Source organism: Gopherus flavomarginatus, chromosome 11, assembly GCF_025201925.1.
Source record: "Gopherus flavomarginatus isolate rGopFla2 chromosome 11, rGopFla2.mat.asm, whole genome shotgun sequence".
NCBI lineage: Eukaryota > Metazoa > Chordata > Testudines > Testudinidae > Gopherus > Gopherus flavomarginatus.
This window is the reverse complement of record NC_066627.1, coordinates 34,395,996-34,422,191: the sequence shown is the minus strand read 5'-3', so window position 1 is coordinate 34,422,191 and position 26,196 is coordinate 34,395,996. Positions and strand designations below refer to the sequence as shown.

The following is a 26,196-nucleotide window of genomic DNA, read 5'->3' as shown; positions in this document are numbered from 1 at the left end:
TGTGTGGACCTCGGCTCACACACACACACACACACCCCTTGCCGAGACACCCGCACAGAGGCCGAAGGAAAAGGGACTAGCCTAGCGGCGCCGGGGCTGAGGTGCTCGCCGCCTGTCACCCCTGCCCAGGGTGCGAGAGGAGCTGTGTGGGAGGGCCCGGCTGCGCACAGCCCTGTTGTAGGAGGGCTGCCGCCTTTGACAAGCAACCAGCTTTTGTCTGTCTCTTGGGGGTTCTCTTCAGGTTCGCGTCGGTATCTGTGTTACTAGAACTGTGCCTCTTGGTGTCCACAAAGGGCTCGACTGCCCGGTAAGGCTCCGACCCTACCAGAGAGCTTTTCTCTGGGGTCAAGGAACTGAAGGGGGAAGGAGACTCACCAAACATTTCTACAGAATTCAAAAAGTGTCGTTTCAAACAATCACCCAAGCAGCTTAGACGCCTTACTCTTGAAAAGTGGTGAGTCTCGTCCCGCGCTGCGGGTGAGGCTCTCGCCTCTGCGATTATCTCAGCGCCGTTTGTTACACCTCTTGGAGTAGGTCAGATGCGTATGGGGTTATCAAGGGCTGCCCCTTGCTGCATGAAGAGTTATAGCAAAGACGGTGGCCAGCTTCGCAGGGTAGAAAAGCTGCAGCCCCCATCTCGTTTTTATAACGTGGAGATGCAGTGATTTGCACTCAAATCAGGTATCGTTAGTACGGGGACCTAAACATCTCACTCATTTTTAGGATTCATGTTAAGGCACTCTTGTGTTGAGGGGGAGTTTCCCCACACGCATACTGCAACTAGTGACATGAAAAATTGATTTCATGGCAGGTGATTTGCCATCTTATTTGTTCCTTAGTAGTTTCTTGATTGAGATTAAGGCAGGTTGAAAAACAGGGATAGATGATCTAATAAGGGACTGTGTATATACAGGAGAAAGGAAAAACCAACTTTTTTCATTAAATGCAACTACAGAAATCACAAAGTTACAGTTAATACTGGAACAATATTTGCTCTTTCTTCTAGATAACGTGGCATGTCAGTTAAATCCTACAGCTGTCTATTATCAAACTTACTTTTATATCTGAATTTCTACTAACTAGGCATAGACAAACACAATCTTGTATATTTATATTACAGTAGTTCAAGATATGGAAAATATATGCATCTTGTACTTGAATATAAGTCTTCTACAATGTGCAAGGCAGTTCTACAAGTTAAATCTTATATCTGGGGAAAAGGAGAAAAATCCACCTCTAAATTTATATCAGTGTAAATTAGTAACAAACCATTTACCTAATTTTAAAAAAAACTTTTCAAATTTAAATTTTTAGAACACTTTGAACAACTGGTGACTGTATTCTAGCTAGAAACAATTCTGTTTAACTATTTAAAAGTAGCTACCTGTGATAAATCTGGACTACCAATAAGAACAGTGGAAAGCACTCAGCAACCAGCTTCTGGGAGTCCGACCAATTTAAACTGTCTCAGGTTAGAAACCCAGAAATATCCAAAATCACTATTTTTGAAAAAAATAGGTCTAAATATGGAATGGTTTATTCATTCTTGATTAGGATAGATCCATTTGCCAATATTATGAGGGTAAGAAGCCTTACCGCAGTATGACCTACTAGACTATAACAATCATTCGGACAGCAAAGCTGCATAATGTAATAAATTAGAATATATGTATTTGAATTCACATTCTGGCTGAGGATAATCCAGAGGCTGTAGAAATATCACTGAGAATTCAAAATTCAATGTAACTATTGTAGACGTATTTTAGAGACTTTCACTGTTCAGAGGTTAAATAAATATGTAAAATCTAAATATTGAAGTACGTTCATCAATATGAATCTTGTAATTTACAACAAATGAGCAGACTTGCACCTACATGGAGCTCCATGGAAGACAGAGGGGCTTCATGTAAATATAGAAGACCATCCACACCATATAGATCGCTTTAGATTCAGAGATAGGCATTAACTTTATGCATCTTTAAGCCCTGATTGCTTATATGTTCTGATTAAGGAATATATGCACGTAGGCATATTCCTGGGAATAATGTATACTCCAAATATAAATGCCAATAAAAAAAAATTTGTACCTCAACATTACTTGATGAAACTACAAACTTAGCTTGAGAACACCAGCCAAATTGCCCCCTCAAGAGAACGTTAGAAACATCCTTTTCAGAAACAGGGTAAGACACCCTGCAGCCAGAGGAATTAAGGAACGGGTTTCATTTGAAGTACTTTTCAATTCCATAACTGGAAGTAAGTAGAGCTCCACCTTAACTACTTTTATACATTCTTTTACCTCCTGAAAAGTAATTACTAAAGAAAGAAAAACAAGATGATTTATGGTCCTTATGGATAAAGGTACTGAATTCTTGTATATTAAAAGCTCTCAAATACAGGAAAATGGGCTGCTCTTGCCTCCACTACCAGCAAGGACCGGGGCAGACAGGTCATGAGCCCTTTACACACTTTCAGTAATTGTACACATGCATCACCTGATAGTGGTAGACCAAATAAGTATCCAGTTCTTAGCTGGAAGTTGATTCCTTTATGTCAGAACCCAAATTGGTTAGAAATAAAGTAATTATGAGCTACAAGAATCAGTATCCTGATCACTGTTTAGGACCTTCCAAAAGACATAAATGTTTGCCTACTAGGGTAGTGCTTATTCAGATGAAGTTATCCTTTGTAGAATCAGCTCTGGCTCAGGTGTGTCAACCAAGGACTATCCAGATACACATACTTTACAAGAGATGATACTTTATGCTCCTAGAGGCCTGACATTTTGCTCAAGTTCTGTCAAATATTAATGAGCAGCTGTATTTATAAATACTATTACATTTTAGGTATTTTAGTATTTAATTTTCCAGTGCTTCAGGAAGGCTCCTGAGGAAAATACTTGATTCAGCTCAAGAGGCAGATCAAGTAGGAATCCAGAAAAAGCTCTAGAACTCCACAGGTCTCAATAACAAATCCTGCATCTACCCTTCCCGCCTTTATTCCTAAAACATGAGATTTAATTTTTTTCCCCCAAGACTGCACATTTCCTTAATGTTGCATGGACAATACTCTTTCAGTTGATTCCACATCCATTTTTAATGTATTACTTAACATGCTTCCTGCAATTTAGAGGGTCTTCTTTTTTCCTGGAATCAAACATAACTTTCTAAATTAGTAATTTCTTCAAAGTGCAGTTTTGTTGTGAAAAATGACATTCAATCTACCTTGTGTGCAGTAGATTCTATTTGGGCTCATGCATTATTGACAACTATGGTCTGCCTGTCAATTTTATAGTTAGTGCTGCATGAGCCAAAAAGAACCAAAAAAAATTCCAGGTCGAGGATGGGATTTTCAAAAAAAGTCTTTGAGCACAATTACAACTGAAAGTCAAATGAGTCAGGCTCTTTTTTTTTTTTTTTTTGGGGGGGGGGGCTCACCATGCATATACTTCACCGAGTTAATATTTGCAAAGCACTGTATACATATAGTGTTATTTGCATATAGTAATTGGGAAGATGGCACCCCTTTGCATTTGAGTTAGAATTAGGGTGACCAGATGTCCCAATTTTATAGGGACAGTCCTGATTTTTGGGTCTTTTTCCTATATAGGCTCCTATTATCCCCTACCCCCGTCCCAATTTTTCACACTTGCAGTCTGGTCACCCTAGTTAGAATTCTCAGAGAGCCTACAATTGTCATGCAGGCATAGTGTAGATGCAGCCTATGCTGATGGAAGTTTTTCCATTGGTTTAGGAACACCACATCCCCAAACAACATTACCTATGTAGACAGAAGCACTCTTCTATCAACATCACTGCATCTACTCTGCGGCTTTTGTGGATATAGGTATGTTAGGCAGGGGTGTGGTTTTTCCCCTACATATCTGCATGGAACAGACATAACTTTTAAGTTTAAACAGCCTAAATATAGACATGCTGCACAGCTGTAAAAATTGCAACTTACCTGCTTTACATTGGTGCGTGTCTACATAAGGGCTTAGCAGCCATGCATTTGTGTAGCTGCACTTCTGGGGGTGGTGTGTGGGGAAGGGGAGAAACAAATCTAAGGTAGAAAATTCCTCACAGCCACTGTCTGGACCAGCATAGAAGGATCATTATGTGCACTATGGAGACAGAAGAAAGAGGTGCCTCCTGGCAGCAGACACTAATCAAAGATGATCAACAAGAAAGAGATAAAATGTTGGAAAAGGAATAAACCCAGATGCATTTTGCATAGTTATGTGCACACTTTTTATAATACTTTCTCCATAGACACTGTTAAAGCTTTTCAGATGGCTTGACTACTTAACTGACCAAACTACAAAAATCAACTGATTTAGTGTATTAATAAAACATGGATTTAATGGCAACAACAAAAAAATTAAATTACAGAATTAAAAAAAGTATCAAATATATATCAAACATATACAGAATACTTTCTGTGGAGCAAGGTTATTAGACATTTTACCAAGCAAATGAATAATCACTAGTTTACATACATCAGAAAACATAGCTTTTGTGCTATGTTTTACAAACTTAAACAATAACAAACCAATCAACCAATTATGTAAACATTACAGGGGTCAAAAGTAAAATAACTGATGGTGTTTTAGCACAATTTTAGCCTGTAGAGTGGTGGATAAAGTGATGTTTTTAACAGATTTATTTTTCTTAATGCATTAGAAAAAGCAATGCATTTCAGCACTCAAGTAGATTAACTGGAAGAGAACAGACAAATCAGTTAAATTAAATGGACAGTACAGTTTAATATCAATTAAAAAAGCAAGTTTCCATATTTGTTGCAATCAGACAGTTGCACATTAATCATGGTTCATGAGCAATATAATACAGAGTACATTGCTGGTTTAAGTGTAGATTCAACTCTACATAAGAATTTTGCTGGATAATTGTAAAAAAATTGTAAGACACTATTACAGTTTGTAAACATTACTCTCTTGTTCATGATAGTTAAATACATTATTTCAACTTCTGAGGCTTAAAACTAGTAACAATAGAGGTTTAACATTTATAACTTTACCATTTACAGTATTGAGGTCCTTTTTAGCCAACAATTCTCATTACTAGCATATATTACATTTTGGAGGTGGGGGAACCAGCTAACATTCAGACAGATTAAGGAATGCATCAGATTGTATTCCAAGTAGCAATATACTTCCAACTTAACTAGATAGAGCAGCCATTCCAATAGATAGTGTTGGGAGACAATCAGATGTAGATGATACATTTATAAAAATCATAGTTCATTGCCTCCTCTGCCAAATCATGTAATAGGAAACCCAATTAAATAAATTATTTATAGCATGTGAAGTACCACTGCTTCATTATTTGACAATATTGTGCATTTAGAAAGTTTTCTCATACACATCTTGGAGCTGGAGTGAAGCAAACTCTGAAAGAAAATATGTACCATTAGGGCCTGATCCAACTCCTGTTGGGAGTCTTTTTGTTGACTTTAATAGTTGGATCAGGTCCTGGTTAAAGTACTGCCACAGGAACAGCATCAGTAAATCTGTACTGTGGTTTTAAATAATAGTTCAAAATTTAAAAACTACAAGTTGGTAGCTTAAATGATTTTGTACTTACTAGAAAATGTCATTGTAACCTTAAAGCAATACATTGCAGATAAAGCATAACCCTTTCGTGTTCTGAGGGTTAAAATAAGAGGATCCAATTTTGGATTAATAATAAGTTATTTACACAGTAAGTTTTTTCTATCTGAAACCAATAAGAGCTTTTAGCAGGTGACTTTACTATGGATGCGCCCCATCCCCAAATAAACCTTACCTCTGAAGGACTCCTGATGTGCAACTGAAGTCTATAACTAGACAGGACAGAACAGAAAATTGACTGAAATGACTAAAAAGATTATTTATGATTTAAGTAAAATGCTTATGCAAATGAATAGGACTATTCATGGAGTTGTCACAGGACTAGAGTTTTTGCCTCAGATTTTGCACTGAGATCTCATACAACCTCAGCTAAGTCAATGGGGTTAAAGGAAGCATAAATGCAGAACTTGGCCTTTAATGTATTAGAAGTTTATAATAGTATTAAAATGAAAAATATCAAACTAGTTTTGTGAAGCTCTGACAAAGCTATAAAAACAAGGAAATTCATTATCTGTAATAAAATTCATGTTAGTGTCTGATCTTAAACACTTTGGGTAACATTTTTAGAGTGCCTAAGACCCAAATATTTAAAGATATTTAGACATTTCACTCCCACTGAAATCAGTAGGAATTAGGAACCTAAATACCTTTAAAAGTTCAGGCCTATATAATTTAGGAATAAAAGGCCCAGATCCTCAAAGTTATTTAGGCCTCTAATGCCCCTCGATTCCAAAGGGAGTTACTTTTGGGTCTCTGAGCACAAGTTCTAAGTGCTCCTAAGACATTTAGGCACTCTGAGAATTCCAGTCTTAACACCAATGTGCTTTAAAGATGAAGAGGTAGTATGCACTCCCAACTGTAATCCTGAATTATATTTATTTGAGTTAGGCCCCAATGTAGCAAAGCACTTATGCATGAACGTAAGTCTCATTGAAGTCAGTGAGAGTTATGTATGTGCTTTGCAGAATTAGGGTCTTGTTATAGCTTCAGAGATATGGATTATCTTAGTATTTTGTTAAAAAATGGTTGTTTCAAAGATGGTAGAAGAGGTTGTTGGACAATATTTCCAAAATCAATTGTCAATCACTTGGGAATTTTTAATTGCTGACTCCTCTCTCATAGCTTCCTCCTAAATATTGTGCTTAATACAAGTACAAGAGTCCTGAAAGTGTTACAAAGTTTCTTTCCACCATGGAACAAAACAATGTGTGAATTTTTGTTTGGCAGTGTAAAATGAATTCAAGACAGGCTGCAGTGTACAGAGCTGGAATTCTTATTTTTGAAGATTATTAAAATTTACTCTTTCAAATACAATAAAATTATTAGGTGGGTGGGTGGCTTTGTACTCATAATCAAATGGGAACATTAGTACAGTTATTTATTAGTCTTATTAGTATCCTAGCTTCTACTCCCCTAACCCATAATCTTCCCTTACATGTTATTGTCACTCACGCTCAAATCAGGAAGGAAAAACAACAAACCACCACTCCAAAAAACAAACAGCAACAAAAACTAAAATAGAACTAATCAGTCTACATATTAACCTAAAAGGAATTTTGAACAATAAGATCAAGTTACTATTTTTAGTCATTACCAATTCCAGTCATCGCACAAAAGCTCCTGGCTCAGAACAGCCAGCTCAGAGTCTGCTCCCTAATGCACATGAGAATAAGCCATATCCCTCCCATCCCCAACTTTCCATCTTCCATCGTTTGACATTCCAAATAGTGCAGCAGTCACTAACATATATGTAGAATTACATTGTACAGTTGTCAAAACACACTGCATTAAGTGCAAAGCACTTTTTTTTTTTTTTTTTTTTTTGCTGCAAGTTGTTTAACATTTACTGAAATGTCTTAATATTAAGGCACAGGCCTAGTTCATTTTACACATTTTGATATTCCACAGTGAGCATCCAAAAATGCAATGGAATGACAAAAAAACAATGATTTTTAAAAAGGAATAGTGAGAGTTTCTCTCATGCTACAAGACTGAGATTCCTATCTTTATTTTACAGATACAGTATGTGCGTATGAACACAGTATCCATACACACAATAGTTATATGCGAAGGACACTTTAAATGTTTCACTTAAATTATTTGACTTCAGAAGTGTAGATTCCTTAAAGTATCCATTATGAGTGACATGCAACAATAGCATTCAATACATTTTGTTCAGTGAATTCATAAGCAGCATGCTAGAAATGTAATTTTCCAAAATATTGAAGGGGAAAAGATTGGGGCTAAGTTTTTGGGAAAAACAGGACCCTAAAATTAAGTTACTACTTAGGCTCCTAAATAAGTGGCCAGATTTTAAAGAGAGTGTTGAATACTCTGCAGTGCCCATAATGGGAATCGGGCTACTTAATTGTAACTGATGAGTGTTCCACGCTTTTGAAAATCTGGCCAATTTGTAGATGCTCAGGTATAGATGTAGCCCAATTTTAGGCTCTTAAAAAAATTTTGGTCTGAATACTTTTGCAATGGATTGGGGGGAAGAGGAAAATATTTTTATTCAAGAAAATGTTTGCATCAGTAATGTAAAAGCAATATAACTTTTATCCTGTATTCACAGTGTCCTTAGTGTAGGAATTCCCTTCTCAGGGTAAAATATTTTTACCTATATAATAACTAGTCTTTGGCCATTTCAGCTGGAAAGTGGCCCAAAACCTAAATGTATGGTATACTTACAGGTGCGGTTACTTATCAGTGAAAGCATTGTCTTGTGAGCAGTATGGTAGAGAGACTAAGCAGGTCACACCAAAACTGCTCAAAAGATGATAATTTTATCAAATGAGGCATTCATGATTATACAAATACGTTTATTAAAATTGTTTAAAAAATATATATTTTAGTTCCATGGTAAACATTTTTAGTAGAAATGTACAGGTTTATGAGAAATCACATATGATACTCCTACATACAATCTGCACATGGGAATAGTTAGGGCAAATTAGAAAATGGGTTAATAAGACTTAAATAGCATTAGATATACCAGTCACGACTATGTAGGTAACTTACAAAAATATCAGTAGCCTTATCATAGTCAAACAAGTGCTTAGATCAACATGGCAACACCTAGATGGTTCAAGGGATTGGTAATATGATATGAAACCTTTAGTCTCTCACTCACTTGCTTTTCACAGAAGTGTGGCCAGGAGTCAGGTGTGATTGATTCGCTGGACTAGGAATTAGGAATCCTGATTTCTACTCCCAGCAGAGGCAGTGATCCTCACTGTGTCCTTGGACAAGTCACTTAACCTGTCAGTTTCTTATATACTGAAAACACTTCTACTTACCTACCTTACTGGAGGGTTATGAGGAGTATGCTTGTAAAGTGCTTTGAACATGCTGTGTGATAAGTGGCAAATACTGTTTAATCGAGTATAGCTTAGGTGAACACGCCAAAAACTGTTTCTATTGTATGTGAATACATGCATCTATCTGAAATGAGTAGGTGGTCAATAGCCAGTTTCTAGAGACAGAAATTGGGTAGATGCAGCTGAACTTTTTACAAGTGGCCCCTCAGTCCTACTAGATTCTGCTTCACTCCACTAAAAAACACTGCACTTCTTCAAGAAACACAAGCGAGGGTACAAGAAAGAACCTGGGAAGCCAGTGCAGGGAGGGAGGGAAGAAATAGTATTAAAGAAAAACCTACATATGGATAAATTTTAAATAACTATTCTTCCAAGAAAGTTGTAAATATATTTTGTGGCATTAACATGTAAGAAATTGTAAACCTTCTTCCTAAATCGTAACCACAACATACACTTCAGAACATGACAGTGCAATTTAATGCACCTCTCTAGTGTTTTATGCACCCAAGGCATATATTATAAAGTCAGCTCTACTGCATAAGTTAACTGTTTTCTGAACAGAATTTTGTGTGCTGGAGAAATAGGATCCAACTGGCTGAAAGGATGGCAAGTAGTATAAGAAGCCATGCAAAACTGATGCCATTGGTTGGGGATAAGAGGCCTATAATGCAGTGTTTACTAGACCACTTAATTATACCAGCATCAGACCTTATTACTTCTGAAAAGACATTCTGAAATGGTCTACAACTTTAAATATAAATCATATCTAAAACAGTATTTAAGTAATGAGCATCTTAATAGCTTCATGGAGATACAAACACTTAAATATGAATTTGAAACCAAAACAAGTGGCTGCCTAATGCAGGTAATTAAAAATCTTAGCACCTTTAAAAAAAATTGCAGCTACAGAAAATAAATTTCCTGAACTCAACTTCATAATCTTTATGAAAAAGCCATGTGTAACTTTCAAACAGGTCAGTGCCAAAATTTAAAAAAAATTACCAAGGGGAAATTTTCACAAAATGTGGCCATGCGGTAAAATGCTGGCCTCAGTAAAACGTATGACAGCTTTGCCACTTATTTTAGTGGCACAAGGATTTCACCCTAGATGTTTAATCGGCAACTAGTTTCCAAAAAAGACATTACAATCTATTTCAAAGCGCCCTATGTACACTGGCAATTCTGCAAGGCAACTGCAGAATCTGTGTGTCTAACTAAAATATCACAATCACCTAAAAGGAAGTTAGGTATATTAAGTCAGAACTTGATGAGCGTGTTATATAAATCAAGTTTTATATAATCTTTGAAGGGAAATAGATGTCATTTACTCTCTTTTTTTTGGCCATGCTAACATATATTTCAGACATATTGTACTCTCCCCTACTCCAATATCAGAATGTGATAAAAAGAAGAGACTGTTGTGCAAAAGTTTAAAGTTAAACATACATGGTCAGATATTTTTGGCCCAGAATTTAGGTTTTGAAAAGCCACTGCTTTTCTAAACGGTAATATTAATGAAAATGTTTCCAACTTTTTTTTAACATTCCAAATAAACAGATTGTTTAGATTCAAATATTCCCCTGAAATGTCTGTCATTCAAACATTGCAGAATTGTGCTACTAAGAGCCAGCAAGTGCAAGTGATTTGTCTATTTTCTTGTCCAAATTGAGTGAAACTGAAAGAGGTAAATAGTAAAGTAAATTAGATCAAAAGTCACCAGTTTTCATAGTAAGTTATGTATTAATAAAAAATGTGTTTAAAATATATTTTAACTTGATAGTGTCCATTTAAATCATAACAAGACAGACAGCCTATGATTCTGCAGTGACAGGTTATATTTTTTAATCACAGTCTTCTGTCAATAATGTTGTCTTCTGATTTTAGCTTCCATCTCATAATGCTTTTGATTTTCGTGTTCTGGGTGATGCTCCATCTTCTAATTTTACTGCTCCATTGACAAAGTTAGCTGAAATTTTAAAACAGGGAAAGCTAAAAGTACAGGTAAAATGCTATTTGCCTCTGTAGAATGAAAAACAAAAAGTTGATATGCAAACCTAAAATGTCAGATGACAATACTCAACACTTAATGTAGGCAAAGCTCTGGGGCCTTCCAGTAGAGAAGTGGAACAAAGTAATGTTTTGAAGGACTTATAGAATACTTACCTCCTAACTCTCCCTATCATTCCTTTTGCCAGTGGAGGATGGAACCTGAAGATTTTGTTTTACTATAGTTGTGTGTGAACTATAAATGCTAACACAATAAAAGTCTATGGTAACCTACGATATTTGTCCCATAGTATTAAAATCTTGTGCAGTCACTACAAATCAATCTGTATGCATTAACTTCAACCTAGCCTGGATCCCTCTATTCAGGGCTTGAAAAATCCACTCACTCTAAGCAAGTGGGATGCTTGGCCGGGGTATTTAGGGGACCACCACCATCAGCAGAATCTAAGATTTAAACAAACCAAATCAAAACACACCCCGCCACACACACACATTTCTAGAATTTATGATTGCAAGGGTAAGAGTAAGCGTAAACCAATACAGTGTCGTCCTCCTGCACCTACAGACGCTCAAACTCTCCTGGTCATTGATTTTCCCTCCCGCAGCAAAGTGTGAAGTCCACAAGATTACAATTTCACTGCTGCTATTTGGAATACTGTGGGCAGCGGTGAAGCTCAAGAATAGTGTCAATTACATGCTTCTGTATGGAAAAACAATGAAGAGCAGCAGTTAAATTCTCTTTTTCTCCTATGGATAAGGATCCACAAGGCTAGAGGAGAAGTAGAGAAGCAGACACACTTCTTTTACAGCAGTTTGAAGTCTCTGAAAGGTAATGGAGAGGAAAACCTGCTTCTCCAACACCCATTAAGATCAATGGGATTATTTCCATCAACTTCCAAGAGCACTGGATTATGTGCTTAGTAGTGTATCTAAATCTGAAGTACCCCAGCCCATTAGGTACAGAAAGACATGAACAAGGGCCCAAAAAGGGTCCAGGGATAGCATCCTGGTAGACATTTCAGCAACTGGTAATAGGCTTCTCATCAGAGCACTGTACTGGATTTTATGGGTGAAGACTCTCAGTCTACTTCTGCCAAATAGGATAGTCCTCCTACTAGTAGATGTAATTTTCTTCCAAATCTTGCCTGTGCAATACAATAAGGAATCTTTGTTCACTACAGGTCCCCTAGTGATTACAATTTAATTTCAAAGTAGTTTTTGTTGTTGTTGTTTTTTAAGGGTCCAATTGTCACTATAGAAAGAAGTCTCTGTGATTTGGTGTAGAATTTAGAAGAGTGAGTGACAGCAATTTGTTAATTACCTAACATTTAATAAAAATAGAATTTATGGTCATCAAGGAAAAACAGCCACCTTAAAAGCCTCACTAATCAGGATAAAATAGACAACATACAGTTTTTATTTGTAAGCATTAAAAAAGATGAATTCTAAAGTGCTATTACAACTTTAAGACTAATTTTTTTAAACTTTTCAACCTAGTAATATGCAGAATTTGTGGAGTTTGTATCTGTGCAGAGTTCAGTAGAGGACAAAAATCCTAGAAAGAGCATTAGCTCTGTGGGCTTTTGTTAATGATGGTTTTTATCATAGTGCAGTATTCTCTCTCTGCTGCCTCGAGTTAGCAACATGCAATACAGTGTACCATGAGTAAATATGTTTTGATGCAGGCTATTTTCTAACTCTGAGGAAGCTAAAAATAACACCTATTTTCACCAAATAATAAGAAATGGACCACACAGTAGCTCCCTTGGGAACTGATAAAAGGAAAATACAAAAAGATTTCAGGAACAAATCGAGCATAAGAATATTCATAGTAGATATCTGAAGTGATTAAAAAAAAAAAAACCTTACTGACCTCTGTTTGGTTCTTTTTTTGTTGATTTGCTCTTTGCATAAGTTATTTTTTTCTTAGGAATCTGGTTCTGGATGTGCTCTCTCCATTTCTTTAGCTGGAAATTTATAAATTTCCACATCATCCAGGCCTGTGTTAGACAAATTGCAGCCAAGCAACTAATCCTAAAAGATTTCAGATTAAAATAAGAAGTTAGATAAAAAAAGTTTCAACTATACATTGTTACACAGCAAAGCAGCACCAAATGTCCATGTTTAAAAGTTGCTGATCACTCCTAGAAAAGACAATTACCTTTTTCGTAACTGGTGTTCTTCAAGATGTGTTGCTCATGTCCATTCAACTTAGGTGTGTGTGCTCACCACATGCACTGGTGCCAGAAGTTTTTCCCTCAGCAGTATATGCAGGGGACCAGCTCCAGTGCCCCCTGGAGTGGCATGCTCATGCTGCAATATATAGGGTGCCACCAGTTCCCCCCACCCTCAGTTCCTTGTTGGTGGAAAAGGTAACTGTCTTTTCTGCTTCGAGTGCTTGCTCATGTCCATTCAACTTAGGTGACTCCCAAGCAGTACCCCTCAGAGGTGGGTAGAAGTTTATGGATGTGTAGATTGCAACACAGCTCTGCCGAACCCAGCGTCGTCCCTGGCCTACTGAGTGATGGCACAGTGGGCCGTGAATGTGTGCACCGAGGACCACATTGTGGCTCGACAGATGTCCCGGATTGGGAAGTGTGCCAGGAAGGTCGCCAAAGGTGCCTGTGCTCTGGTCAAGTGGGCTCTGACAATTGATGGCGGAGGGACTCCTGCCAACTCATAGCAGGTCCAAATGCAAGAGGTGATCCAGTTACAAATCCTCTGCATTGACACCGGGAGGCCCTTCATCCTATCAGCTGTAGAGAAGAAAAGCTGAGTCGACTTATGGAAAGGCTTTGTCCGCTCTAGGTAGAAAGCCATGGCCCTTCTTACGTCCAAAGCATGAAGGTGCCTTTCTTCACTAGCCTCATGAGTCTTAGGGCAGAAGACCAGAAGTAAGATATCCTGGCTCATGTGGAAAATAGACACCACCTTGGGAAGGAAGGATGGGTGGGGCCAGACTGGATCTTGTCATTATAGAAGACCATGTATGGTGGTTCTGAAGTCAGGGCTCGCAACTTGAAGACTCGCCTCACTGACATCGCAGCCACCAGGAAAGCTACCTTCCATGATAAGTGAGACAGGGAGCATGAGGCCAAAGGCTCAAAGGGCGGATCCGTGAACCTGGACAGAACCAAGTTGAGATCCCACTGAGGGGCCGGGGACCAAATCTGAGGAAAGTCTCTCGAGACATCTGAGGAACCTGACCGTCATGTGATGGAAGAACACCATCTGCCCCTGGATTGGCGGATGAAAGTCAGAAATGGCCACCAGATGCACCCTGATAGAGGAGCGTGCCAGGCCCTGGTTCATCAAATTAAGCAGGTAGTCTAAGATCGACTGCACCAAAGAATGTGAAGGGGAGATGCCCTGTTTGGCTGACCAGCAGGAGAACCTCATCCTCTTTGCCATGTAGATCTGCCTAGTCGAGGGCTTTCTACTCTCGAGGAGGACCTTTTGGACCCCTTCCAAACAGGCCTATTCCTCAGTGGTCAGCCATGCAACATCCATGCCATGAGGAAAAGGGACGCGAGATTGGGGTGCAAGAGTCAACCATGATCCTGTGACAGCAGGTCCAGTCGGTTTGGCAGGGGCCACGGAGGGATTGCTGATAAGCTTGATAGCATCCCAAACCAGTGCTGATGAGGCCATGCTGGGGCAATCGTGATAACTTGAGCCTTATCTCTCTTGATTTTTGCTAGGACCTTGCTTATAAGTGGAATCAGAGGGAATGCATAAATCAGGCTTCCTGCTCAAGGCAGGAAAAAGGCATCGAAGACGGAGCCCTTGCCCAGACATCGTCTGGAGCAAAACCTGTGGCTCCTCTTGTTCTGCCTGGTGGTGAACAAATCCACTTGGGGAGTTCCCCACCTCTGGGAGATCATGCCAGCTACCTCCAGGTGGAACACCCACTCATGGTGAGAGGAGAAGTCCCTGCTTAGGTGATCTGCTTGCATGTTCTTGGCATCCGGAAGGTAACACGCTTCTACACAAATTCCGTGGCTGATGCAGAAATCCCAGAGATGGAATTCCTCTTGGCAGAGGGTCGAGGATCACACTCCCCCTTGTCTGTTGATGTAGAACATCGAAGCTGTGTTGTCTGTTAGGACTCTGACTACTGTGCCCGACAGATAAGATAGGACGACCGCGCACGCTCTACGCACCGCCCTGAGCTCTTGGACGTTTACATGTAGTGTCATTTCCCCTGGGGACCACATACCTTGGGTCTAAAGGGTGCCAAGGTGCGCCCCCCAGCCGAGGTCCGAGGTCTCCAAAACCAACTAGACTGAGTGATGAGTGCTGATGAAGGGAACTCCTTCCAGGACTTTCCCGGAGTCAGTCCGCCATCACAGCGAGGTAAGTAGCATCAAGGAGATGGTAACAACCTTTTCCAGCTGGTCCCTGGACCGAGAGTAGACTGTCAGCAGCCATTGCTGCAGGGGTCGCATCCGGAGCCTGGTGTGGCATACCACATAAGAACATAAGAATGGCTGTACTGGGTCAGACCAAAGGTCCATCTAGCCCAGTATCCTGTCTGCTGACAGTGGCCAATGCCAGGTGCCCCAGAGGGAATGAACCCAACAGGCAATGATCAAGTGATCTCTCTCCTGCCATCCATCTCCACCTTCTGACAAACAGAGGCTAGGGACACCCTTCCTTACCCATCCTGGCTAATATCCATTAACAGACTTAACCTCCATGAATTTATCCAGTTCTCTTTTAAATGGTTATAGTCCTAGCCTTCACAACCTCCTCAGGCAAGGAGTTCCACAAGTTGACTGTGCGCTATATGAAGAACAACTTTCTTTTATTTGTTTTAAACCTGCTGCCCATTAATTTCATTTGGTGGCTCCTAGTTCTTGTATTATGGGAGTAAGTACATAACTTTTCCTTATTTACTTTCTCTACATCACTCATGATTTCATATACCTCTATCATATCCCCCCTTAGTCTTTTCCAGGTTGAGAAGTCCTAGCCTAGTCGTGAAGACTGAAGCAAAGAATCCATTTAGTTTCTCCGCAACGACTTTATCGTCTTTAAGCGCTCCTTTTGTATCTCAATTGTCCAGGGGCTCTACTGGTTGTTTAGCAGGCTTCCTGCTTCTGATGTACTTAAAAAACGGGGCCAGTTTTGGTGCTGACAATGTAGCCATACTGCTGGTACAGGAGCTTGTCCTGCCATTAGGGAACTTTGCTCTGAACCAGAGCTGCATCCTGAGCAGTTGCTCCCTGGTGACCAGGACAGAGTGGAACAGTGGCTCTGTCCAGACCGGTGCCGGTCACTCCACCTGAAGTCTGACCTGAAACGGGGTGTTAGGGACCAGTGGTGCTTGACAGATCCGTGACAGCTTGAGCCTCTCTGCCCGTGCCCGAGGTTCGAAGACCAATGGGGCTGCACTGCGTCTGCCTTTGCAGTCAGAAGGGTGGTGGTTACTGGAGATCAAGTGCTGGTGGGACATCCCCCATGACAGGGACCAGCGCTGCTGAACTGAAGACAGAAGCAGTCCAAACACGGATTTATCCCGTGACTAGGGAACTGTAGAAGCCAGTGTGGGTGGCCCAGGGAGGGACATGATCTCCTGCACTGCCTGCAGGGCCTCTGGCATGGATGGCACCCAGAGCTGACGGAGGCCTCTACCGCTATCCAAGGTAGCTGGCGGTCAGTGGATGGTCCCAGTGGGGCGCTGCATACCGAGGTCACTGTACTCAGCACCTAGTTGGAGTGTTGCTCCAGTGCCAGGGTAAGGGCCGACTCCATAAGGAGTGCTCTTAAATGAATATCACACTCCTTCTTAGTCCTTGGCTCGAAGGACTTGCAAATTTTGCACTTCTCACTAATGTGCCCTTTGCCCAAGCAATGCAGACAACTCTGTGTGGACCACTAACAGGCATGGGCCTCTTGCAGCGATCACAGGCTTTAAGCCTGGGGACCAGGGCATGCCCCATCCTGAGGCAAAGTCCCGTTTGGGACCTACAAAGTCTCTAACTATAGCTAAGGGATTTATAAATACTAACAGAAAAGTATATACACTATAATACAAGAGATAACTAGTTAATACGAACGAGCAGCAACAGCACTAGCTGAAGCAACAACAGCTCCAGCACAGTCACTGGCAGCAAGAAGGAACTGAGGGTGGGGGAAACTGGCAGCGCCCTATATACCGCATCACTCCAGGGGGCCCCAGAGCCAGTCCCCTATGGATACTTTTGAGGGAAAAACTTCTGGCACTGGTGCATGTGGCGAGCACACACACCTAAGTTGAATCGACATGAGCAAGCACTCGAAGAACTTAAACCTCTCACACTGATGGAAACCAGATGTGACCAAGGAGCACATCTAAGACAGGGCATATAGTCTGCATTAAATAAATGGGAGCTACAGGTTAAGTACACTAGGGGAAGTATCCAGGCTTATCAAGGAAATATAACAGACAGCCTTCAGTAGCTGGTACCAAATTGTACAGTTGCAGCCTCCTCTGCCAAGTGATCTAAGAATGAGATTTAATGATGACAAAGCATACAAATTCAATTTCCTTTTCACCTACTGAATGAACAGATTGTTGAGATGCAGGTTAAACAGCGGAGCTCCCGGTGAAAAATTAATGTGACTTCAGAAATGAGCAAGCAAGAATGAACATGTTAGAAGGTTGCTTGGGTTTTCCTAAAGAGTTGTTGATCAAAAATTAAGGCATTGATATCTTAAAATTACAGTATGTTCACAATAGCCACAGGGAAAATTTAAAGCAAAAGCTCACACGATGTTATGCAGGATCTTTTGCACAGTAGTGATATTAATTCAATTATAAAAACACTGATAAAGAAAAACAAAGATTTCTTATGTTTAGCATGTGTTTTGTAATAGCAGTCCCTGCTTTGTGGAGAAGAAGAAGAAAAAAAATTTCTTCCACCCTAAAATCCTGGGAAAAAAGCCACCCAGGAAAATTCTCCATCAAAAAGATCTACAATCTTGAGTAGGTATATTAAAGGCAGTCTGAAAGTGTCACTTTACTCAAACATGAACGTCTACTAGCTTTTTTATACCTCACAGTGAGTACATTGAAGTTTCCGTCTGCTATGGAAAAACCTGGATTCTCTACTCTTGCCAAACCAAATCCAAATGTGAGCACAGATAAGGTTAGGGTCAAAAGACGAGCCATTACAAACAGTAAAGCCCAAAGGGTAAACCTGAAAAGGAAATAATAAAATTAATGTGTCTTCTCCCTTTGTCCACCACTTTTCAACTTGGTTAACTGTACAAGTTCTATTAAGCTTCCTTGAGCACTGAAATTTAAGATGAAAAGGAAACGTATATTGAGATGAACAACAATTACAGGAATTCTACATCTAGTTCTCCACTCACAACAGTGAATTCTGCACCCTGTCCGTATACATTCAATTATGCCTCAAATAAAACTTTTATTTTCAATATAGAAGTTAAATTTTATTTTCAAAAGTGTGCTTAGAAATTTTCAAATGTGGGGTATATAATGGCAATTAAATGTATTGCCACATGGAATGCCAAATCTGGGTGCTGAGTTCATTGTGAATTTCCCTGACCCAGAAACAGGGCAAAGGAAGAAAGTACATGTCAGATTGATATTCATGCTGTAAATCATATATAAGATAGCAAGGACATCATAAAACCATAGAGATGACTAGACCAATAATATACAGATATTAAATGGATACAAAATAAGTGGTTGAGAGGACAAAGACAGATTATTACAGCAAGAAGCATACAGGTTAGGAAGGTAGCAGCGGGAGGTGGGGAAGAGGAAATAAGAAATTGCCAGCTAACAGGATCAGTACTGAAGCACTACCTTTCTACTTTGTAGGTAACTTAGAGCAAAGTGTCACCATTTTAATATCCACGCTTGCTGAGAACAAAACATTTGGTAGATAAATACTGAAAAGGACAATGAAAAGTTACAAGCATCTATTATGAATTTCCCAACTATTTTTCTTTTTAAATTTTAGTTGGCTGTAAGATAAGATCTCAATTATTTTAAAACATTAGCATATTTCAGTTAAAACACAATTAAAATAAAAAAGATAGAAAACTAACTAAACTTTAAATCTTCCTCCATATCTCCTCACCAATCTGCATCCCATATACTGGAGGTCTTCAATATAGCTATCGCTAGAGACACTGTTGAAGCCAAGAGCTGGAATCTGAGAGGTGTGCCCAAAGAAAAAAAGGCACTACCATTCCTTGTCCCACATCCATGCTAGTAGACAGGACCAAGAATTTAAACTTCTCCAGCATCAGCAATTTTGGGAGGTACATAAAGATTACTGACTGATTTAGCAGCAAAGAATCCTATGGCACCTTATAGACTAACAGACGTTTTGGAGCATGAGCTTTCGTGGGTGAATACCCACTTCGTCGGATGCATGTAGTGGAAATTTCCAAGGGCAGGTATATATATGCAAGCAAGCTAGAGATAACGAGGTTAGTTCAATCAGGGAGGATGAGGCCCTGTTCTAGCAGTTGAGGTGTGAAAACCAAGGGAGGAGAAACTGGTTTTGTAGTTGGCAAGCCATTCACAGTCTTTGTTTAATCCTAAAATGATGAACTGAAGCTCAGCAGTTTCTCTTTGAAGTCTGGTCCTGAAGTTTTTTTGCTGCAGGATGGCCACCTTAAGGTCTGCTATAGTGTGGCCAGGGAGGTTGAAGTGTTCTCCCACAGGTTTTTGTATATTGCCATTCCTAACATCTGATTTGTGTCCATTTATCCTTTTCCATAGAGACTGTCCAGTTTGGCCGATGTACATAGCCGAGGGGCATTGCTGGCATATGATGGCGTATATTACACCATCAGCTCAGGATTAAACAAATATACGCTATCATATGCCAGCAATGTTAGGAATGACAATATACAAAAACTTGTAGGAGAACACTTCAACCTCCCTGGCCACACTATAGCAGACCTTAAGGTGGCCATCCTGCAGCAAAAAAACTTCAGGACCAGACTTCAAAGAGAAACTGCTGAGCTTCAGTTCATCAGCTCAGGATTAAACAAAGACTGTGAATGGCTTGCCAACTACAAAACCAGTTTCTCCTCCCTTGGTTTTCACACCTCAACTGCTAGAACAGGGCCTCATCCTCCTTGATTGAACTAACCTCGTTATCTCTAGCTTGCTTGCATATATATATCTGCCCCTGGAAATTTCCACTACATGCATCCGACGAAGTGGGCATTCACCCACGAAAGCTCATGCTCCAAAATGTCTGTTAATCTATAAGGTGCTACAGGATTCTTTGCTGCATTTACAGATCCAGACTAACACGGCTACCCCTCTGATACTGACTGATTTACATTCTGAATGCTACTGTCTCGGTGAGGATTGATCAGATCTCTCACAGAAGTCAGTAAGGGATAAATTCACCTATTACCAATTTGGAGAGCAAAAGCTTTGGTTTCTGACCAGTTGAACAGGAGGTGGTCTACTGAGATGGTTACACTTAATCTAGGAGAATACCACAACAACATAAACTATAGAAAGTAGTTCTCATTAAAGATTTCAGCAGTACAGAAGTTTTTCATGCTACTTAAATTATTATTGGACAAAAAACTAGAACTATTTTCAAAATGAAAAGTGCATTCAGAATCTCAGTTCAAACACAGCTTGCTCAATTAATCTCAAACTTAGAAAGAAAAATACCCAACACTCCTATACTCAGCCTGTGACAGTTCAAGCAGAAGTTGTTGGTTTTTTTCCCTCCTAGAAAAATAAGCCAGGGTTTTTGGAAAGCTACGAGAGCGGGAATTTATAACCTTAAATATGAAGTCACTAATAGCCTAGAAGCCCATGTGGAGAAATGGCTCTTGATGGGAGATTATTGTTCAAGATTATTATAAACAGCAATATTTTAGGTTCTCCTAAAACACTCAAAATGCTTTTCTAACTCAACTTTTAAGGAGATAAATAATAATAAGGAATGGAAACCTAAGATTATGGTAGCACTCAAAGAATGATAAGTGTTTCCTAATCAGAGGAAGACTGTCCCTATCCTGAAGAACACATTGTTTGATCAGACAGAAGGGGAAATACAACATATTATTTGAATTATAGTAATGGCCAAATGTCCTTATCAGTACTGCAGTCCTGTTATATTGGGTGCTACTCAAATAAAAGTAGATAGGGTCCCTGGTCTACAGAGCTTATGGTCTAAGCTGAACAACATATTAAAAAAATAGGGGGAAAGAGAGTTTGTTTGTTTTTACTTTATTGTCTTTAATAAATATTGACTTTCTCCAAATGACCTTCAGCCTAATTATTTAAATACTGGTGTTAGGAGTTGAGACAGAAACAGGTCTTGGGAAGAGATATGGAGAAGAGGGTAGTGGCCTTACAGATTATTTTAAAGAGAACTGTGTATGCATAAGAGGCAGTGTGGAAGAAAGCAAGATAACGTTTGTAGAAGTCTCACATGAGTGGGCAGTCAAGTCTTGCACAGCTGGAAGTGTGAAGGGAGACACTACAAGAGACAGGAGTGGAAAAGTGGAGCAGAATTGTGAACAAACATGAAGGTTGAGATTTGAGTAAAGTGTTCAGACTGATCCAGAGCACCCCTCTTTTTAGTTACATACTTCTTTCTTATAAGTTTCATCTGCCTCCCCTTTGCTCACACACACAGTTCACTTCCTCCACCCTCATTCTACAAACCAGTCCCTTGTCTTTCCCCTTCCCAGCTTCGATGCCATTGTTCTTGTAACTCTACATCTCAAAATAAGTGAGCAATTCACTCAAGATGTAGAATAAACAATTGTACTTTATATGCTGTTTGAAACTGTTGCCTTCCATAAATTATAAATATTTTACTTTCTCTCCCTGTCCACACCTTGCAAAGAAGGGGCAGAATATAAAACTGATAATGCATAGACTGATTTTCTTCCTATCATAAAAGTAATACACATTGTTTAGATTGTTTGTGTATTTATTACTATAAAATACTGGTATAATTCTGTCAGTTCTTTTGTATTGGTTTACAATAATGAACAAAGTTCAAAAACACAAATAGATTCTGAGAGAGGTATAATGATTTTGGTGTCCCTATTACTTTTATTCTAAAGTCCACTTGTTTTTAAAACAAAGATCTACATAAATATACTTGCAATTAAAAATATATTGGAACAGGTAGGCATTTACAACAAAGATGGCTAACATGTAACAAATATTACTTGAAAAATTATTATGATCATGAAGTGACAGATCAGTTTCCTTGATTCTACAAAATGACACTGGAGCTCTCATGGAACTCCAACCAGACAGTAATATTGGGATCACAGATACAGCTTAGGATGTGTGATGGCCTAACATTTGCTTTTTATGTTACATGTACACAAAACATGTTTATGCTGATAGAAATTGCAACAGCTCTGAAAATTAAACGCAGAAGTAGTAAGATAAAAAATAGTACATGCAAAATTTACCCTTTCTGCTTGTTTTCATCACTGAAGTAGAAAAGACGCGAGGCATGAAAAATGAGTTCCACTAGATAGTGAGGTACCAGCAAAATTAGCCCCAGACGCTGAAGGCTGTAACGGAAAATGAAGGTTATTTATTTGTAACAGATACTTTTCAAGATGGCCCTGTATATTCACACTTGTGGGTGCTGTGCTGTCTTATCGTAAAACCTTCTTCTGGCAGTGCCAGCTGGAATGCTTCCACTCCTACTCCTACCCCCCTCCTCAGCATCACAACATATCCAAGACAAATATAAGGGATAGAGCACCCTCATCATCTCAATTCCTTCCACCACAAAGCCAGAGACACAGAATAAACAAATATTCTGACAGAGAGGGGACGGCAATAGGAAATGTGAATAGGCAGAGCTTTTTTGAAGAACCTTGGTTACAAGTAAATAACCTTCATTTTTTCTTTGAGTGGCTCTGCATATTCCCACTTATGGAACAGACTGATAAGCAGCGCTGAGACTAACCTAGAGGTGGACCCAGGGTCCTAGCTGAATAGAGACAAGCACTGCTTTGCCAAATCCAGCGTTTGTTCTACAAGTCAAGTCCAGAGCATAGTGCTTAGTGAACGTTTGCATCAAAGTCCAGATTGTAGCTTGCAAGTTTCAGCAACAGACACCTACCTAAGGCAAGCAAAGGAGGTAGCTACACCTGTCTAGTGGTCTAATTGCAGCAGATATGAGAATTTTTGCCAGTATGTAGCATTCAGTAATGCATTGTTTAATTCACTAAGAAAAAGTCTGGGAAAAAAATCATATCCCCTTGTCATTCTTGGCATAAGGCATAACCAATCTAGATGATATACAAAAAATTGGTGGTATCGGTGCCAACAGAGGGACAGACGACCACACCCGGAAGGTGTGTGCATTACACAGGAGTCTCTCCTGCCCAGACCAGTGCCCTTGGACAATCATTCACACATTCTTTCCATAGGTTTCGCCAACATGCATTGACTGTTTCAGGCTTGATTGCATCCATTGCCTGTTTAATATAAGTGATGCAAACGGCAATGTTGAAGGACTTCCAACACTCCATCACATTAAGATTGGGATCAGCATCCAGAGCACTACATATCCGTGAGAACGTAAGCCTCATGTATGTGGCCTTGAAACAGCTAATCATGCCTTGATCGAGAGGTTGGAGGATGGAGGTGGCATTGGCTGGGTGAAAGACAACTTCAGCATCGTTATGTGCAAACCGGAGTGCCACAGGGTGACCAGGAGCCTTGTCTACGATCATCAACACTTTAAAGTCAGGTCCTTTCTCTTCGAGTTACCGCTTGACCTCCGGAATGAAACACTTGTGGAACCAATCCAGAAATAATGCTGCCATCACCCAAGCCTTTTTATTTGATTGCCTGAACACAGGCAGGTGATTTTTGTTCTTGCCTTTTAGGGATTTTAGGAATTTGCAGCCCTGTAGTGCAAGCCCGGCTTTATTAAATGCCCAGCTGCATTGCCACAAAACAACCCAGTCACATGGTCTTTAGCTGCTTTGTTCTGGAAGATAGCCCTTTTCTTCTATGATTTTCTTTAAATTGTTTGGGGTAGGCTTTTGCTGCCGCTTCAATGACAGATGCATCTTCACCAGTAGTCTGCATGTTTTTGAGGCTGAAGTGGTTCCTAAAACTCTTAAGCCAACCTTGGCTGGCTTTGAATTCCTTCTCATCAGAAGGCTGTCTCTCTTTGGCAGGAGGTTTGAACAGCACGCAGAGGCTAAGAGCCTTTTCTCGCAACGTATTGCCATCAATAGGCATACGTTTACAGTTCATGTCTTCCAGCCATAAGTATAATGCATTTTCAGTCTTCACTGAAGTCTTATCATGCACCTGGCTCATCACCACAGCAGTTATTGGAGCACTTGGCATCACGGCTTGACAAATTTCTCTCTCTCTAATCTTGATGGCACAGATGCTAGATTCGTTGTGGCCATATTTACGTGCTATGTTGGAGACAGACACACTGTTTCTCAATAAGTCCAACACAGCCAATTTTTCCTCCAGCATTGAAACAGATCGCGGTTTCTTTGGTTGAGCACCAGATGAAGTAGTTGGCTTGCATTTAGGGGCCATGTTGTACAAAAAATACATACCTTTAAACACTAGAATCACACTCAGTGCGGCGAGATGCTCACACTAGGAGAGGCACGCGTGAACTGAGACCGACTGAGGGAACAGCAGATTCACGTCTCCCATCTTATGCTCACTCCGGGGCATATGCTCATTGGGTGGAATCGCCCACACTATTTACAGGTATCTTGTTACAGTGTTTTTTGCCGAGAGTATATAGTTGAATTTGCATAGGTTAAATGTGCGTATGATGCAACTCGCCTGTACCCTGGGCCAAATGGAAGCATCTTGTACTGGAAATGATTCCCAGCTACTATAAATCAAAGGTACTTGGAATGATTGTAATTAACAGAAATATAAAAATACACATCCTTTAGATAGAGAGTTGTGAACCAATCCATGAGCAACAGTGAAAGGATTTATGGAGACCAAAGTCAACACCTGGAAATAAAGCCTATGAGCATACTTATTCAAGTCCCTTAACCTAGTATCCAATTAAACCCCCACATCCTTCTTTTGAACCAAAAAATAAAAGGAATAAAAGCCTTGATCCCTTAAGTCGGGAATCTCCTCGACTGCTCCTAACAGAAGCAACTTTTCCACTTCAAGAAGAATCGCCTCATGAGAGGCGGGGGTCCCTAAAGAGGGAGAAGTAGGAGAGATCAAGAGGCTGTTATTTGAACTGCATGGCATACCAGGGGTAGTCAATAGACAGCCTGTCGGCCAAATCCGGACTGCCAGACACCCCAATTAGGATGCACCAATTAAATCCATCTTCCTGGAGCCAAAAGCTAACACTGAATCTGATCCTGGCCCTGTAGCACAAGAATTCGACAGAATCAGACAACTGCAAATCATGAAGTACGACACCAGTGATGGTGGCCAAATTATCTCTTGACTGCTCCATCAGAGTCAGGGCAGCTGGAGCCAAGTGCATGGCCCTCGGTTCAAACATATGTAGCCTTGGGGCTTGACTTAGGGGGCATCTAGCCCTAACATAGGGTGCGGATTCTTGGAACCCTTCAGTCCTTTGGAACTGCTAGAAACCAAGACTGGCCTCTTAGACCTTGCATCTGAGAACTGTTCAGATCCAGAGGGTCTGACCTTGAGAGCTTCCTTGAGAAGGAGGAGCTGTAAGCAAGTCTCTGGGACTAAAAGGTCCAGCAGATCAAACACCTAGAAAAAGAATGAGTTTCTCCCAGGCACTTGAGGACCTGAACATAGTTGTCAGATGCTAGGAAGACAGCCAGGCAGGAAATGCAGCTTTTGAAACCCAGGTTCTTCTGTTTCTTCAATTCTGCCATAATGCAGAACTGGAAAGAATCGCTAACAACTAACACTGATTACCTCAAGAAAAAAGGCTCTGGTCCAGAAAGACCAGAGAGCTTCACATCTATCCAGGCATGTGGAAGGATCTGAGGTGGTGAGGTTGCTCCACCCCCTATATAGCCTTGGCTTACTATGTCCTGATGCTGAGGGGAGCAGGAAAGGTCAGAAGAGCGATCTAATGGATGCTGCTATTAGAAGGTTTTACTGTAAAGCACCACAAGGTGGCATAGTGCCCATAAATGGGAATACGCAGAGCCACATGAAAAATAGTAAAAAAAAATTGATAACTGGAATAATGAAGTAAAAAACTTTTCAGTTAGTAACCATTTACAAATACTTACTTCAATACATAGGCACCAGATATG

The 26,196-nt window shown here is 40.0% G+C and overlaps 1 protein-coding gene across 2 annotated transcripts in view; it reads right to left on the bottom strand.

The window, feature by feature from the left end:
- Positions 1–10,669: 10,669 nt before the first annotated feature.
- LOC127030712 (translocating chain-associated membrane protein 1-like 1) overlaps positions 10,670–26,196 on the bottom strand; it is a 51,314-nt gene continuing 35,787 nt past the window's right edge. For both annotated transcript variants that reach the window (XM_050917435.1, XM_050917436.1), the window contains 5 exons: positions 26,173–26,196; positions 22,393–22,497; positions 17,997–18,140; positions 12,830–12,990; positions 10,670–10,915 (listed from right to left, as the gene is read on the bottom strand). The exon at positions 26,173–26,196 is cut by the window's right edge and continues 47 nt beyond it. In XM_050917435.1, the coding sequence (XP_050773392.1) occupies positions 10,842–10,915; positions 12,830–12,990; positions 17,997–18,140; positions 22,393–22,497; positions 26,173–26,196 (508 nt within the window). In that variant the 3' untranslated portion in view covers positions 10,670–10,841. The remainder of the gene's footprint in view (positions 10,916–12,829; positions 12,991–17,996; positions 18,141–22,392; positions 22,498–26,172) is intronic.